General features: G+C 40.5%; 1 protein-coding gene across 2 annotated transcripts in view; it reads right to left on the bottom strand.

Annotated features, from left to right (window-relative positions):
- The window catches only part of ACAN (aggrecan), a 102,634-nt gene that overhangs the window by 26,109 nt on the left and 61,338 nt on the right, over nt 1–15,187 (bottom strand). The window contains exons 10-14 of one of the 2 annotated variants that reach the window (XM_044279467.1): nt 13,705–13,998; nt 11,532–11,705; nt 9,168–11,255; nt 8,629–8,742; nt 245–358 (exon numbers count right to left, since the gene is read on the bottom strand). In XM_044279467.1, coding sequence (XP_044135402.1) covers nt 245–358; nt 8,629–8,742; nt 9,168–11,255; nt 11,532–11,705; nt 13,705–13,998 — 2,784 coding nt within the window. The remainder of the gene's footprint in view (nt 1–244; nt 359–8,628; nt 8,743–9,167; nt 11,256–11,531; nt 11,706–13,704; nt 13,999–15,187) is intronic. The other variant, XM_044279468.1, reaches the window with a different exon arrangement.

The raw sequence follows: 15,187 nt of genomic DNA, 5'->3' as shown, positions 1-15,187 counted from the left end.
AAAAATGAAAGTCTGCCTTGATGAGGTCCTGTAATATGAAATAAATCACATTATAATTAAAGGATGAGAAGAGAAACTGAAAGAAACAAAAAAAGGTTATTCACTTTTATTTCACATGTAGGCTTTTATTAGCAAAGAGCCCACTGAAAAACACACACACAACCATTTGCTTTCAAAGGAGGGACGCTCTGTCTGAGTTGGATGCAGTTGTTAGTACAATTAGCTCAAGCCACATAGGTCGTACCGATCTGACATAGGTCCCCTCCGTAGCTGGGAAGGCATAAGCATTTGAATGAGTCGATGCCATCAACGCAGGTAGCTCCATTCACACAAGGGCTTGGGAGGCACTCATCAATGTCTGTAAAAAATCAAGGTTTCGCTGTTAGGACTCCTAGTCTGCTACTCTCATGAAAAAGGAGGACTTCTATGGTTACTTGGGCTTTGCCATTCAGCAGCTGGTTCTAGTTGGCAAAAATATATGCCTACACACATACTGTAAATGTGGGCCTTTCTCCGTAGACAACTTTGCAAACCACCAAACATATACCTCTGTTCTGAAGGTTGTATTTCTATTCAATATATAATAGAAATTATTTTCTCCATATGTTTGGTGGAGTCCTATAGTTCTTAGTGGTCCAAACATGCAGGTAATTGTCTGTTCATATCTACGTCGGAAGGTCCGGAAATTCTGTCAGCTTTACAGCACTATTCTTGCCAACACAGCAATCGAAGTCAGCAGATCCCTGACAGACCTCATTATGAGTGAATTTGGTCCATCCAATGCCATCAGGATCCATCATTTGCCGGTTGTCTAGGCCAGTGTGGCTTTCAATCATGTTTAAATGTATAGTCTTTTATTGTTTTTGGTACAGTAAGCTTATGTGACTAGGGTCCTCTTATTTTAGCGATTTATGAAAGGAAATACAGGGCAGCTCCCATTGCAATGATCAGCTTCCAGCTGGTATCATTTGGTAGACCTCATGAAAATGAAAGATTGGTTGCCTTTGATGGATTCAACTGAGTATTATGGCTTTCAATATGAATAAAAGCCAAAATTTAAGTCTAAAGATATTTAATGGATTTATGCCAACTGTCTCTAATAGTATAAGATATAAAATAAATTATAGTAAAAAATTAAGTTTTAATGGTTCATTGTTTGTACCAATTTGAAGCCATTACATACATTTTCACCTGCGTATGGTATAAATAAAACATTGTTTTTCTTGCTCTGTAAACGGCATGGTAGCTGAATGATGTCTGATGATGTAAAGAAACCAGATTTGAAAAAAATCTGGCATAAAATGTCTATGCCATTATCAGGGTGTCTAACTTCCTGTGAATAAATGCATTCCTTCACGAGCAAAATAAAGAAATTATAGTGTTTGGTGTTATATTTACGAAAGGACTCTGTAGGGTCATTTATCACTAACCACAAAGTAATGTAGATTGCACAAACACAGTCTGAACCGCTTTCAGTTGTGTTGGCATTTGCAAGAAGCCTACTGTTTATAGCACATTGGGCATGTATTGGCATTTTTGCAAAAAAAAAAAAAGGATCAAATGAGCATAAATAAAAAAAAAACCATTTTTTTCTTGATGGTTAATGTTAAATGGACCCTTATAAGGTTCTAACTAACCGTCTGAGGGATGGAATTCCTTTTTCATAAATGATGAGCCTCATCTTCATGTTTAATTAATATAACCTTTGGATCAAGCTACAACATGACGGCATTTTAGACTTTCCATGGCCTTTCTCGCTCCATGGCAAAAGGGTTAATATTCCAGGGCCAGCATGCTCTGTGTTTGTCAGCAAGCAGCAGCAATTTGAACCAGCACTGAATGCCCACCAGCTGCCCAAGTAACTTGTTCTCCTTTTCTATTTTTTAATTAGCAACAATTAAGTTTAAAGCACGCTGTAAAAGGGAAAATTAGGCATTTAGCTAAAGCAACGCATACAGCAGGGGATGGTGGGAGTTTTAATAGGCAGGAGATTAGGACTTTATAAGCTTCCTCTCTGAATCTAGCAGGTCACTTGTGAGCTCTCGCATATGATTCCTGAGAAAGACAAAATACAGAGAACAACACACCGCAGTGTCAAATAGCAATAAACACTTCAAATATTAACTCAAATTCCATTGGATGTCTATTTCAGGAACTTTCCATATTGCAACTAACTACCAGGCTGTCTTTATTTGTTCTAAGAAAGTAAAGAGTAGGCAGAAAGGGGATAGATACATTTAAATAAAGAAACATCACTGTAATACTAGATTTACAGCCACTGTGAAATAATGAAGAAATGAAAGGGATTGTGAAGTCATATGTCATTTTTATATATAATTCACTGTGGGTTAAATCTTAAGATGAAATCATACTCCGCCTCATGGATCCTTCTTGCTGTATTCTGATGCTGCTCCAATTCCTGCTGCTCTCCAAATCCTGGTCCTGGATCAATACACTTGAAATGTCTAGAGATACCTGCTCGGCTATTTACTGGCCACAGCAGTGAGCCTTAGCTAGCTGAGCGTGCCTTTTTTTGGCATATAATGTGTGTAAGGCTACATGCACACGACTGTTCTTTGTTTCTGTGTCCGTTCCGTTTTTTTGGCGGATAAGATGTGGAACCATTCATTTCAATGGGTCCGCAAAAAATGCAGACAGCACACCGTGTGCTGTCCACATCAGTATGTCCATTCCGTAGCCCCGCAAAAAAATAGAACATGTCCTATTCTTATCCGTTTTAGGCATTGATACAATGGATCCGCAAAAAAACAAAAACGGATGACATACGGATGTCATCAGTTTTTTTTGTGGATCCGCAATTTGCGGACCGCAAAACACATACGGTAGTGTGCATGTAGCCTAAAGCCGAGACCAAGAAGTGGAGAGCAGCAGAATCCGGAGCAACATCGGACTCTCAAAGAGGGGATCAGTGAGGATGAGCATTTTTTTTATGTTTTTATCCCATTGTGAGCCACATTTAATGTAAAACAGGGCAAAAACTAAAAATATTATTTTTACCCAGAGATCGTCTCACTTTTATGACTAAGGCTTCAATGAGACTTTTGGAATGCTGGCAATTAAATTGGACCTTTGACTTTGGTCTAAAGTAGTTTGACATTAAAATGTACCTCCTGCCTGTTTGGTACAACCATTTAATCTGTATAAATGAACTTTTCTTTTTCAGTGATATCTGGTAGCGGCTGTTTAGATCACTGCATGATTATTGCTAGAGATGAGTGAAGTTTTGAAAAATTCAATTCAGTTGCTTCGCTGAATTTCACAAAGAAATTCGCTTTGTGACAAATTATTTTTTCTTTGTAAGTTTCAGGTGCAATGATGGGGAACTGTGATTGCACCACCCCAAGTCATAGACCCCTCGGATGTGCCGTTCATTGCTGGTCACAGCAACAAAAAATAATAGTGAGGGCTTTCAGGGGTTAATCCATAAAAATAAATATAAACTAAACTCACCTCATCCATTTGAGCACGAAGAGGCCACTGTGGTCATCTTCATTGAAGACAGAATCTCATATGGTGCGTGATCTCGTGTAGGATGTTCAATCAAGATGGCCTCGGCGGATTCTTCACGCTCAAATGGATGAGGTGAGTATATATATATATATATATATATATTATTTTTTTACCACCATTTCTGGGAAAAATTATTTGTTACCACAATGCACAAAGAAATTCACTTCTTGGCGAATCAAATTTTTCCCAACATTCGGATCGAAGTCCGCTTCGAATACTTCGATCATTCAACACTAATTAATGCAAATATTTTGTTTTTGCAAGTAGTGATACTGCCATAAACTATAAGGAACAAAGACAATTTCACATTTCTACAAGACCACAGATATGTGAAATTCCTGAGTGTGAAAAATTCAGGTTCAGGTGTAGGCAAAAACATAAAAAAAAAAGTTATATATATATATATATATATATATATATAAAAATGGAAAAATGTGGCAGCACCAAAGCATAACAAAATGACGGGTGCTATGTCCAGGGTTATCACTGCTTACCCAACTTTTGTATGTAGAAATGGACAGCACATCCAATAGAGAATTATGTTCAAAAAATTTTATTCAGCCACAGTGGCACAAGAGGCTATTGTGCCACTGTGGCTGAATAAAATTTTTTGAACATAATTCTCTATTGGATGTGCTGTCCATTTCTACATATATATATATATATATATATATATATAGTTTTAGGCTCACAAATTTCTTCTTTGCTAGGAGGCTGCTCATTGACTTCAGTCTCATTTGTCCTGTGTATTGCTACTGTATGTATCAAACATGTTCTTAAAGTAAAACTTCCTCAAATTGCAACAATATAATTTTAAAGCGTAACTAATCTTTCAACAAACTTTGCATTAATTAGTAGTACAGTGTGTACATGAGGAATAAACATGAGGAGTAACACTATTTCTGGCCACTATATCATTTGTATCTGGTATTTTGAGCATTTTTTCTTTGGTCATGGTAAATGTGTTGTTGCGGTTCTCCGAGGTCTGGTGGATGGAGATCAGCTGCTATCCACTGCACCAGGGGTGTAGCTAGAAATTACTGGGCCCCATAGCAAAAAAAATTATGGGCCCCCCCTCCCGGAGCTCCCACCCCCACATACCTATCGGACCTCCCACCCCTTCCAGAGCTCCCATCCAAACACCCCTCCAGGACCTCCCACCCGAACATCCCCCTAAGTGTCGTCCACAGATCCCCCCCTAAGTGTCGTCCACAGATCCCCCCCCTAAGTGTCGTCCAATAGATCCCCCCTTCAGTGTCGTCCACAGACCCCCCCTTCAGTGTCGTCCACAGACCCCCCCTTCAGTGTCGTCCACAGATCCCCCCTTCAGTGTCGTCCACAGATCCCCCATTCAGTGTCATCCACAAATCCCCCCTTCAGTGTCGTCCACAGATCCCCCTTCAGTGTCCTCCACAGATCCCCCCTTCAGTGTCCTCCACAGATCCCCCCTTCAGTGTCCTCCACAGATCCCCCCTTCAGTGTCCTCCACAGATCCCCCCTTCAGTGTCGTCCACAGATCCCCCCTTCAGTGTCGTCCACAGATCCCCCATTCAGTGTCATCCACAAATCCCCCCTTCAGTGTCATCCACAGATCCCCCCTTCAGTGTCCTCCACAGATCCCCCCTTCAGTGTCCTCCACAGATCCCCCCTTCAGTGTCCTCCACAGATCCCCCCTTCAGTGTCCTCCACAGATCCCCCCTTCAGTGTCCTCCACAGATCCCCCCTTCAGTGTCCTCCACAGATCCCCCCTTCAGTGTCCTCCACAGATCCCCCCTTCAGTGTCCTCCACAGATCCCCCTTCAGTGTCCTCCACAGACCCCCCCTTCAGTGTCCTCCACATACCCCCCCTTCAGTGTCCTCCACAGATCCCCCCCTTCAGTGTCCTCCACAGATCCCCTCCTTCAGTGCCCTCCACAGATCCCCCTTCAGGGTCCTCCACAGATCCCCCCTTCAGTGTCGTCCACAGATCCCCCTTCAGTGTCGTCCACAGATCCCCCCTTCAGTGTCGTCCACAGATCCCCCCTTCAGTGTCGTCCACAGATCCCCCCTTCAGTGTCCTCCACAGATTCCCCCCTTAAGTCTCCTCCACAGATCCCCCCTTCAGTGTCCTCCACAGATCCCCCCCCTTCAGTGTCCTCCACAGATATCCCCCCCACCAAGAGCCGCTTCCTACCTAATTTATTAACTGCACTTGCCTCTGTGGAAATTGAAGAGAAGCGCCGTAATCTCGCACAGGCGCACTGGCAGAGGCCAGGAAAGACAGTGCATGCGCACTTCGATGCCTCTGCCAGTGCGCCTGTGCGAGATTACGGCGCTTCTCTTCAATTTCCACAGAGGCAAGTGCAGTGCGGTCTGCGGCACTGGTGCCAGCCTGGCTCCGCCTCCGCTACGCCCCCGTTCCGGCCCCCTCCACCGCGTCCGCCTACCTCATGTTCTCCAGACACTCCTTAAGTTGTGCGGCAGCCGGCAGTGCTAGTGCTACAGTTCTACAGTCCACTCACTGTCCTCTCCTCCTTCCTTAGCTTCCGCCTTCCCCCCAGTGAGGCCCGAGCCGCGGACCGCCCGCGCCCCGCCCACTACACTGGGCAGGCGGTCGGGCCTGGCTGCTGGCTGCCTGTGTGAGTGTATTAATAAAAAATAAAAAAATAATGATGCGGTCCGGATGGGCCCCCAGTGGCGTAGGGCCCCATAGCCACTGCTATGGTTGCTATGGCGATCCCTACGCCACTGCACTGCACACAGAAACTAACCTTCTCTTACTCAGAAGCAGCCCCAAGATTATTGAGGATATTACATGTACTAAACTATATGGTTGAGAAAAAAAATAACTTGAGCTGAGACAGAAGCTGTCTGTGCAGTGACTTTGGCTGTGTGTGTATCTCTGAGTTCCTGCTGACTCCTCCTCCCCTCTCTATACATTGGTATTGACATGTGTAAATATGATCCCTCTGTGAGCTGCTCCATCTCTAGACGGATTTAAAACATATTTCAAAGACAAAGCAATTAGCAAGGGGGTGGAAGTAAGCAGCTGATAACATGAGAACTAGACATGTCTTACTGCTAATAAGACATATTACAAAGTTTCCTGTGGTCACTTGCACTGTTAATTTATGCAAAGTTGTATAAATAGTTAGTCACAATTTAATACATTAATTAAAACATAATACAATACACTACAGAGCTGGTATCGCAGCACAGTAGCTTTGTACTTATTTTAAGTAACACATTGCCTGTTATTTTCAGAGACCTAATCACTTCTAGTATTTCGCCACGTGATTTACATTGAAAAGCAATCAGAATTTGCATACTGCATATTTACATTACGATAGTTCAATTGTGCATGCTATCACGAAAATAATTAGAATTAGTAATTTTTCAGGTGCCTAGTAGTGACAGGCACTCTACTCAATCAGTATTAGCCTTTAGTTGATGCTTTGGATGAACTTGAAGGCCATAAAAGATGATCGAAAGGAGAAATTACCAAAGAATATTATCTACTTTTTCCTTTGTGAAAATATGAAATATCCCTTGCTGAGATCTATTTTTAATGGATAGTCTAAGATTAGAAAAACATGGCTTCTTTTTTCAAAAACTGTGCCACACCTGTCCACACATTGTATGTGGTTTTGCAACTGAACCCCATTCATTTCAACGGAAGTATGCTGAATGACAATACCAAACACATTTCATGGACAGGTGTGTCAATGTTTCTAGAAGAAGGCATGTATGCTTTTCTAATTCTAGACAACCCCTTTAAGCAAATTCTCCCTCTTTAGCTGTGGTTATGGCACCCTAAGAGAGTTTCTAGATAAATATTGTTCTGGCCTCAATGCTATGATCAACATCATTTAAGCAAAGGCATTTGCAGAACTGTTACAACTTTGCATATTGGCCCAGGACCTTTCAACTATCAAATGTAAATGGGCCAGATTGGGTTTTAAAAGTGTTTTCTATATGTTAATAATATTACCTATACACTTTTAAAGGAAGCATTTTTCTGTAGCAATAGGAATAGTGGGTAACTTTTCATGCAGTATTCCTACAGCTGTACACCCATACTGCAATGGAGTCTTCAGTAATGAAGTTGAGAAAAGTCTAACCACAGGATTGCAAGATTATTAGGGTATGGCTGCATAAGTAGTAAATGCTGCAGATTCTCCATAGTGGAACTCCACTGTAAATCCACGCCATTTACTGTCCCAGTACAGTGGATGAGATTTTCACAAATCTCACCCCTGTTCTTCGGAAAGAAACATACAGCTTAAATTTACTTGCACTACAGATTTTCAATCTGCAGCTTGTCAATTTTTGGTGCTGGTGTTACCCTTGGCTTTCAGTCTTCAAAATGCAGAATTTGAAAGCAGTAGAAGACCAGCTATGACTTCTGCATCAGTCAGGGAGTAGGGGTAAGGGGTATCACAGTGTAGAGGTGATTCCATAGAAATTAATGAGATTGCAACACAAGTCTCCCATATGCTGCGACTGCGAACCCTAAATAGCAAAAAAATTCAACTCTGTGGTCCCATTAATTTATATTGGATGACCGCTGTACTGTGATGCCCCTGCGATCCTGGCGCGACCAATGACGCCATGTATCCGTACCATACAGGAATGTTAAGCCTAGAAATAAACAGGAGATAATCTGGCCCACCTTGTTTGTCAGTCAGTTTTTCTGCATGTTCATGAAACAAACAGTCCTGAGGAAATCTTGAAGCACACAGAAGGATTAATCTGCTAATCAGTTCCACTTTTGGCTGGGGAACAAATGAGAAGTGGGCTTATACTACTGCAGACAGAGCAGAAGAAGGAGGCCCTTGCTACAGCCAGTTGTCCTATAGCCAGACACAGGAAAGTGAGAACGAGGAAGGGTCCTGGGTCATGTGGAGCAGATTTCTTTGTATATTTCTTACTTTTATGTGTAATATTTTTAGGAACTTAAGGGTAGAATTGCTGTGATAGTTTAAGTACAAGCAGGAGCTGTCTCTGAGTACATTTGAGGTGTATTATGTCCTTTCATTCATACCTTTAATTATCCCTATGAAATAAGCTAAAGAAATGTTACAGATTTCCATAAAATAAGAAAATGATATAAATTACCTATATCGCAGCTGTCTCCTCCATATCCTGGTGGACATAGACAGTGTACTCGCCCTGTATTTTCTACACATGTTCCAGTTCCACACTGGATATCTGTGCATGTCCCAATAATTCCTGCAGTCACCAGAAAGGCATCAGTTAACAAACCATCTCTCAAAGATTAATATATTATAATAAGAATTATTAAAAAAAAAGCTGTTTAATGTTAAGTTTAATGTGCAATTGTGCATGGTTGTATTACTACTCTGTTCAACCTTCAAGTGGTACAGAGCCATGATATACCGCCTACTGAGGCATAAGATGCTTTACCACATCTACATGTCTTCAGTTACATATGAGAGCATACAGAATTACTTAAGAATTCAACAATGACATTCAGAATGAAGTATATAATACATATTTTCAGCAAACCAGTGTAATTTTGGGTTAAGGCTGAATGATTGCTGTTATACAATGTATGTTAACCTTAGAATAACTTATTAATAATGTTAAAATATTGGGAATTATACAAATGATACTAAAACAGAGAACTATAATACCTTCAACATAATTTACATCAGGAAGAACTTCTGGTGTTGCTTTCATCAATGGTGCTGGGGTCAGAGGTGCTACCTCGTCTATAATATCTCCTGATGCAGACGTAGATAGTTCAGTGTCTTTTTTTGCTTCCTCAGGTTCGTTTGAGACAATTGTTAACTCAGATTCTGGTTTTGATGTGCTAATAATTATGTCAGGTACTGATGTTTCACCAGACAAATCTTGTGAAGAAACAGTTTGATAACCAGATGTGTCAACACTTCCATCAACGGGTTCACCACTTGTCAATGGAATTCCAGATGGATCTCCACTTACTTCAGGAATAGAAAGTGGTGCCTCACCACTAATATCCCCAGAAGCAGAGCTTTCGATAATGTATGGAACAGTCACACCACCTAACTCTTGTGAAACTGTCGGTTTGGTAGCAGCTTCAATTAAATCATCAGTTATTAGTTTGATTTCAGGAAGCCCTGAAGTAAATCCGGAAATGTCTCCACTTTCTTGTGTGGCAGATGGCTCTCCACTTAAATCACGAAGTCCAGATGTCCCTGAAGATGCTTCTCCAGAAGGAAATCCACTAATCTCAAACATTCCTGATGGTCCCTGACCTGCCTCCTCTGTAAAAGGTCCTGTTGTTGGGGCTTCTACTAAAGTAAAATCTATATGAGATATTGTAGGGATTCCTGATGTAAGTCCACTTAGGTCTTCAATACCAGATGCAAAACCACTAACAAATCCAATTCCAGATGTCTCTCCACTAAAGTCAACACCACTTGAGAGTCCACTGATGTCTACCTCTCCACTAGGAATGTCTCCAGATACAAAACCACTGCTCTCTATATAGCCTGATGGTTCACCACTAATGCCAGAAATTCCAGATACTTCACCCGAGAAATCACCCGAAAACAAACCACTAGTTTCCACTGACCCCTGTCCTTCCACTTCCCTGTCTAATGGTCTGAAAAGTTCAGTTAAACGTCCTTCTATAAGAGTAACTCCAGATGATTCACCACTTTCATCAAAAATACCAGAACTCAGACCACTGATATCAGGTATTCCAGATGGATGTCCACTAATGTCGAATGCTCCAGAGATGTCACCACTTATACCAGAAAAATCCCCACTAATATCTAATAATCCAGATATATCGCCGCTGATATCACTTATTCCAGATACTTCACCACTGATATCAATTATTCCCGATGCTTCACCACTAATACCAGAAAAATCCCCACTTGCATATGGTAGGCCTGAAAGGTCTCCACTACTTCCAGAGAATCCAGATGGAAATCCACTAACATCAAGACCTGAGACATCTCCACTTACATCAAAGAATCCAGAAGGTTGTCCACTAATGTCTAATCCAGAAAAATCACCACTGATTTCTAGACCTGAAGCTATGCCACTGAAATCACTTGATGGTAACCCAGATAGCTCTCCTGATGCACTGAATTCAGTTAGACCTTTGCCTTCTGCTTCTGTTTCTGGTGTTTTTGTTGCACTTTCTATCCAAGTTGTATCCACATGAATAATTGTTGGAAACCCTGATGGCAGTCCACTGAAATCTCCACTGCTTGATGACAGTCCACTAATATCTCCACTCCCAAACTCTAGCCCTGAAGGTAAACCACTAACTAGTTCAATTCCAGATGCCATACCAGAAATGTCTCCACTTATATCTACTGATGGCAGTCCACTAGTGTCTAGGATTCCTGAAGCTGATCCAGATATGCTTTCATCTCCAGAAGATAAACCAGAAGGCAGACCACTAGCTTCAAATGCACCTGATGGTAATTCACCAGAAACGTCTCCAGATGGAAGACCACTAACACTTGTTTCTCCAGAAAGGTCAAAACCAGATGGCAGTCCACTTCCAGATGGCTCCCCACTAATTTCATCTCCAGAAGGCAACCCACTTGCTTCTATCCCAGAGGGTTCTCCACTAATTCCAGAAATTCCTGATACATCTCCACTGATTTCTCCAGATACTTCACCAGATGAGATGCCACTAACTCCGCTGATTTCAACAGATGCATCTCCACTTACAACTTCTGGAATAACGCTCAAGGGGGGAATAGCTGAAGGATGCACTTTAAAAAAAGACAAAAAATACTGTTAAATATATTTGTGAAAAACAAGAAGGTATACAGAAAAAAAATCAGTTACCATGTGCAATACAATATAACTTTTGCATTACAAGTTGTTTTTTTATTATTAATCCATGCTCTGTACACCTTTGTTAAATCAACAATAAAAAATTACAACTGTTTATTTGGAGACCAAGAAGTGTGAAGGTTAGCACATTCTGATGATTACTAATGTATATGACATGTCTTTATAGATGATAGATGACACATCATTTGTACCTGTTTCTAGTATTTCATCAGTGGGAAGAGCAGTGACATTTGTCAGCCAGAAATCTGTCTCGTTTTCAAACTCAGTGGTAATCACTGGTTCCAGAGTTGGTTCCCCAGAAGGCAGCCCCTCCAAAATAGGTACCACTTTTTCTATTAGAATTTCTTCTTCCTCAAATATGGAGGCTACAATGCAAAAAAGACACCATTTTTACTTCTTTTAGGAGATCATATAAAAATCATGTCATAAATACAAGGTTTTTGGGCAGCAAAAATCAACATTTGATAGGTTGATGGAAATAGCTCACTAGCCTCACACATGGAAGGTGCACAATCTAAGTTGATTTACCCTCAAATTAAGTTAGTAACAATAGAAGATTGGCACACTAGTACATATAGAGCGACACAGAATATGCTTCACAATTTATTACAGCTCTGTATACTAATTAAAATGCAATACAATAAAAATGCACAGGTTCTTGTGGGGTGAGACATTTACCAGATGCGTTTCGGGGATAACTTTCCCCTTCTTGCCACTGAAGAAGGGGAAAGTTATCCCTGAAACGCGTCTGGTAAATGTCTCACCCCACAAGAACCTGAGTCGTGATTTAACAGTGCACTGTTACCAACAATTATCTCGAGGATATCAAAAAAAGACGCATCGCAAAACTCACTTCAACCCGCTGGAAGATCAGTACTGTGAGTATAACCCACGTGACAAACTGACTTACTATTGAGACGCCGGCGAAACAGAAGCCGGGACGCCGGTCTGTAGCCGGACACAACAATTAACACAGGAAACTAAAAACCAGCTGGGAACAAAAGAAGGTAAGCCCACAAACGTGGGTCACCAGTATTGACTTTTTTGCGCACCTTGCAAATACTGTCAGCCTTGGTCTTTTATACAAATTTTTGTGACTATTCTCACTTTCCAAATATCGGATCTAGAGTGTTTGAAAAGTGGGTGGGCCGCACTTAGAAGTGGATGAACGCACTTGTTTGCTGCCAAGCCATACTTTCGTCCACTAGAAAAGTCCTAACTACCATCTTGTTATACCTGTGGACTTTGTGCATTACTACTGCGGCTCAAACTATCGCTACATGTGCTATATAGCTATATGAACATTTTGCCATCTACTAAAGTAGGATCCACAACCTATGCGCCATTTTTTGTCACAATAATTTTTTGCATAGCAACAAAGTAGGACATATACCAAAGAAATACCTTAGGGTATCCGCAATATTTGTGGACATTTATTAACGGTTGATTCTATGTTGATGATATCAGGTGACCAATGATATTGCGAGCCATCAATTTAATTCATTGTGCATATTGGGAATACTGTATTTTATATTGTTTATATTTATTTTTATGTGCATTTTTATTGTATTGCATTTTAATTAGTATACACAGCTGTAATAAATTGTGAAGCGTATACCATGTCGCTCCGTATGTACTAATGTGCCAATCTTCTATTGTTAAAAATCAACATTTCAAGGAAAAATGTAAATTGATAAATATACCATCCCTGTAATTGTATGAAAGCCACCACTATGATACATTTACATTTTCCTTATATCCTATGTGTTTTAGCCATTTTCTTTTATCAGACCACCCCTTTAGAGGCCATATTTTGTAGGTGTGGCAGTACTGTTTCATTATATGCACACATGTTGGTGTGGATGTTTATTTGTGTACACATATATATCTGAATGTCTTTGTGCCATACCTATAGCAAAAACAGGGGATGCTTTCATAGGGCTCTGTTCAAGTCTCTATTGTGACCCTCTAATGGGGTACCATCTAGTTTTCCATCACTTTTGATGGCAAGTATAGCACAGTGTCATCCACTATATAATCTGGTGATACTTTATCTACTTTAGTAGTAGGAGTTGATATAGATGAAAGATCTAAGGTCCATAACAATCTGGATGAAATTACTAGTTTGCTGGTAATCACAATGAGATAGTGGTCTTTTTTTCACAGAAGGTGTCATAATCAGAGATAAGTGGGAATAAGAAAAAAATTCTATATAAGGTACGTTATGAGTATATATGGCTCATACTACGTATCTTTTTAGAAAGCATGTACTACCCATAGAAAAGTTCTAATGAATTTGTACATTGCTATTTAATTAACATTAATAAAATTAAATAAATAAAAAAGTTAAGATTAGATATTTACCTCTGAAACAAAAGGCATGGTATTTTGATACAGAATCGGGAAAGCCTGTCTGATTTGGATGCACATAGACCGTTCTTACTCCAGCATTTCCACCTCCACAAACTTTACGTGGTGTCACGATAGGGTAACGAACGCTACCATCAGACAGCCACCCTGCTCTGCACTTATCAAATCCCAATCTCCAGGCAGCATAAAGGTGGCCGGTGGAAGCTAGTGTGGCATTCTTGCTCTGACAAAATTCAGCTGCTTCTTGCAAAGTGAATTGATCTGGCTGGGTTACAAAAAACACTTCACCTATAAAAGAAACAAAATTAGACATTTAAAATTATTTTTTTTAGGCAAACTAAAAATGATGAATTTAGATAATCAAATTGATGTACTGGATAACTACCATTCAATAAGCTAGCTTGGTGTTTATGTTACCCTTAGGGTGGTCAACTGTTGCAAATTAATTGGGGTTTCTGAACCTATAAAACTTTATTTTGGCTAATTGAAGCAACATTTAAATTCACCCAAAATTTAGATTTTTCCCCACCAGCCTGGAATCCAACAGTGGTTATCTGTACCATTGTTCTTTGCCGTGACTGTGATGGCACGTACATTAGTCAAGTATTTCTGCCCCAATATATACGCAATGTCATGAATCATGTGGTATACATACCCTGCAATTCCAATATACCCTGAACCCTTTGAGGACCACAAGATTACCATCATCAATATAAAAATAATTATATTTTTTTTCCCTTTAAGAATGTGTTAGATTAATAAATAAAGCTAGATCCATTTGTTAATAAGAACTAATATTTTGACTCAAAAAAAAAAAAAAGGATTTTAAGTTCTTAATCAGATGATATAGGCAATTAAAAACATGGAACAAATACGTCCCTTAGTCGGTCCTCAAATGGTTAAGCAAGAAGTTTCAAAGTATTATAAGCAGTGCTCCTGATTTAGAATTTTTTGTCAAGTTCCAGAAAAAATGGTTTGATGGACAGTCCTTAAAGTGGTTGGCCAATCTGACACAATGGTGGAATATCGCTAGGATACATCACCAATGTCAGATAGTGGTGAGACCCGCACCCATCTCCAGAATGGGGCCCCCATAGAAAAGGAGAGCACACCATGCATGTGCAGCATGCTCTCCATTCACTTCTATATTGGAGTGGAGAGTGCACCGCACAAGCGTGGCCATGTCTCCATTCACTGCTATAGGAGTTCTTGAAATAGCCAAGCATACTGTTGCAAAAACACAAGATGAGGCAGCACTCCAGATAGGTGAAAAATAGTGGACCTCTTTCTTAACCCCACAAGCTTAATGTGGCCTATTTTCTGTACTCCCATGGAAGTGAATGGAGGGTGGCCGCACTTGCGCTGTGCACCCTTCACTTTGGGGACCTCGTTCTATTCCCGTTTGGTTAGTGTCTATTAAAATCATACAAGCTTGTTTCCCAGTTTAGCTTTAGGGTATACCATGATGTTTGGTTCA

This window comes from Bufo gargarizans, chromosome 2 (genome assembly GCF_014858855.1).
Source record: "Bufo gargarizans isolate SCDJY-AF-19 chromosome 2, ASM1485885v1, whole genome shotgun sequence".
In the NCBI taxonomy this organism is placed as follows: Eukaryota; Metazoa; Chordata; class Amphibia; order Anura; family Bufonidae; genus Bufo; species Bufo gargarizans.
The sequence above is the reverse complement of the archived record's forward strand: the minus strand, read 5'-3'. Positions and strand labels throughout refer to the sequence as shown.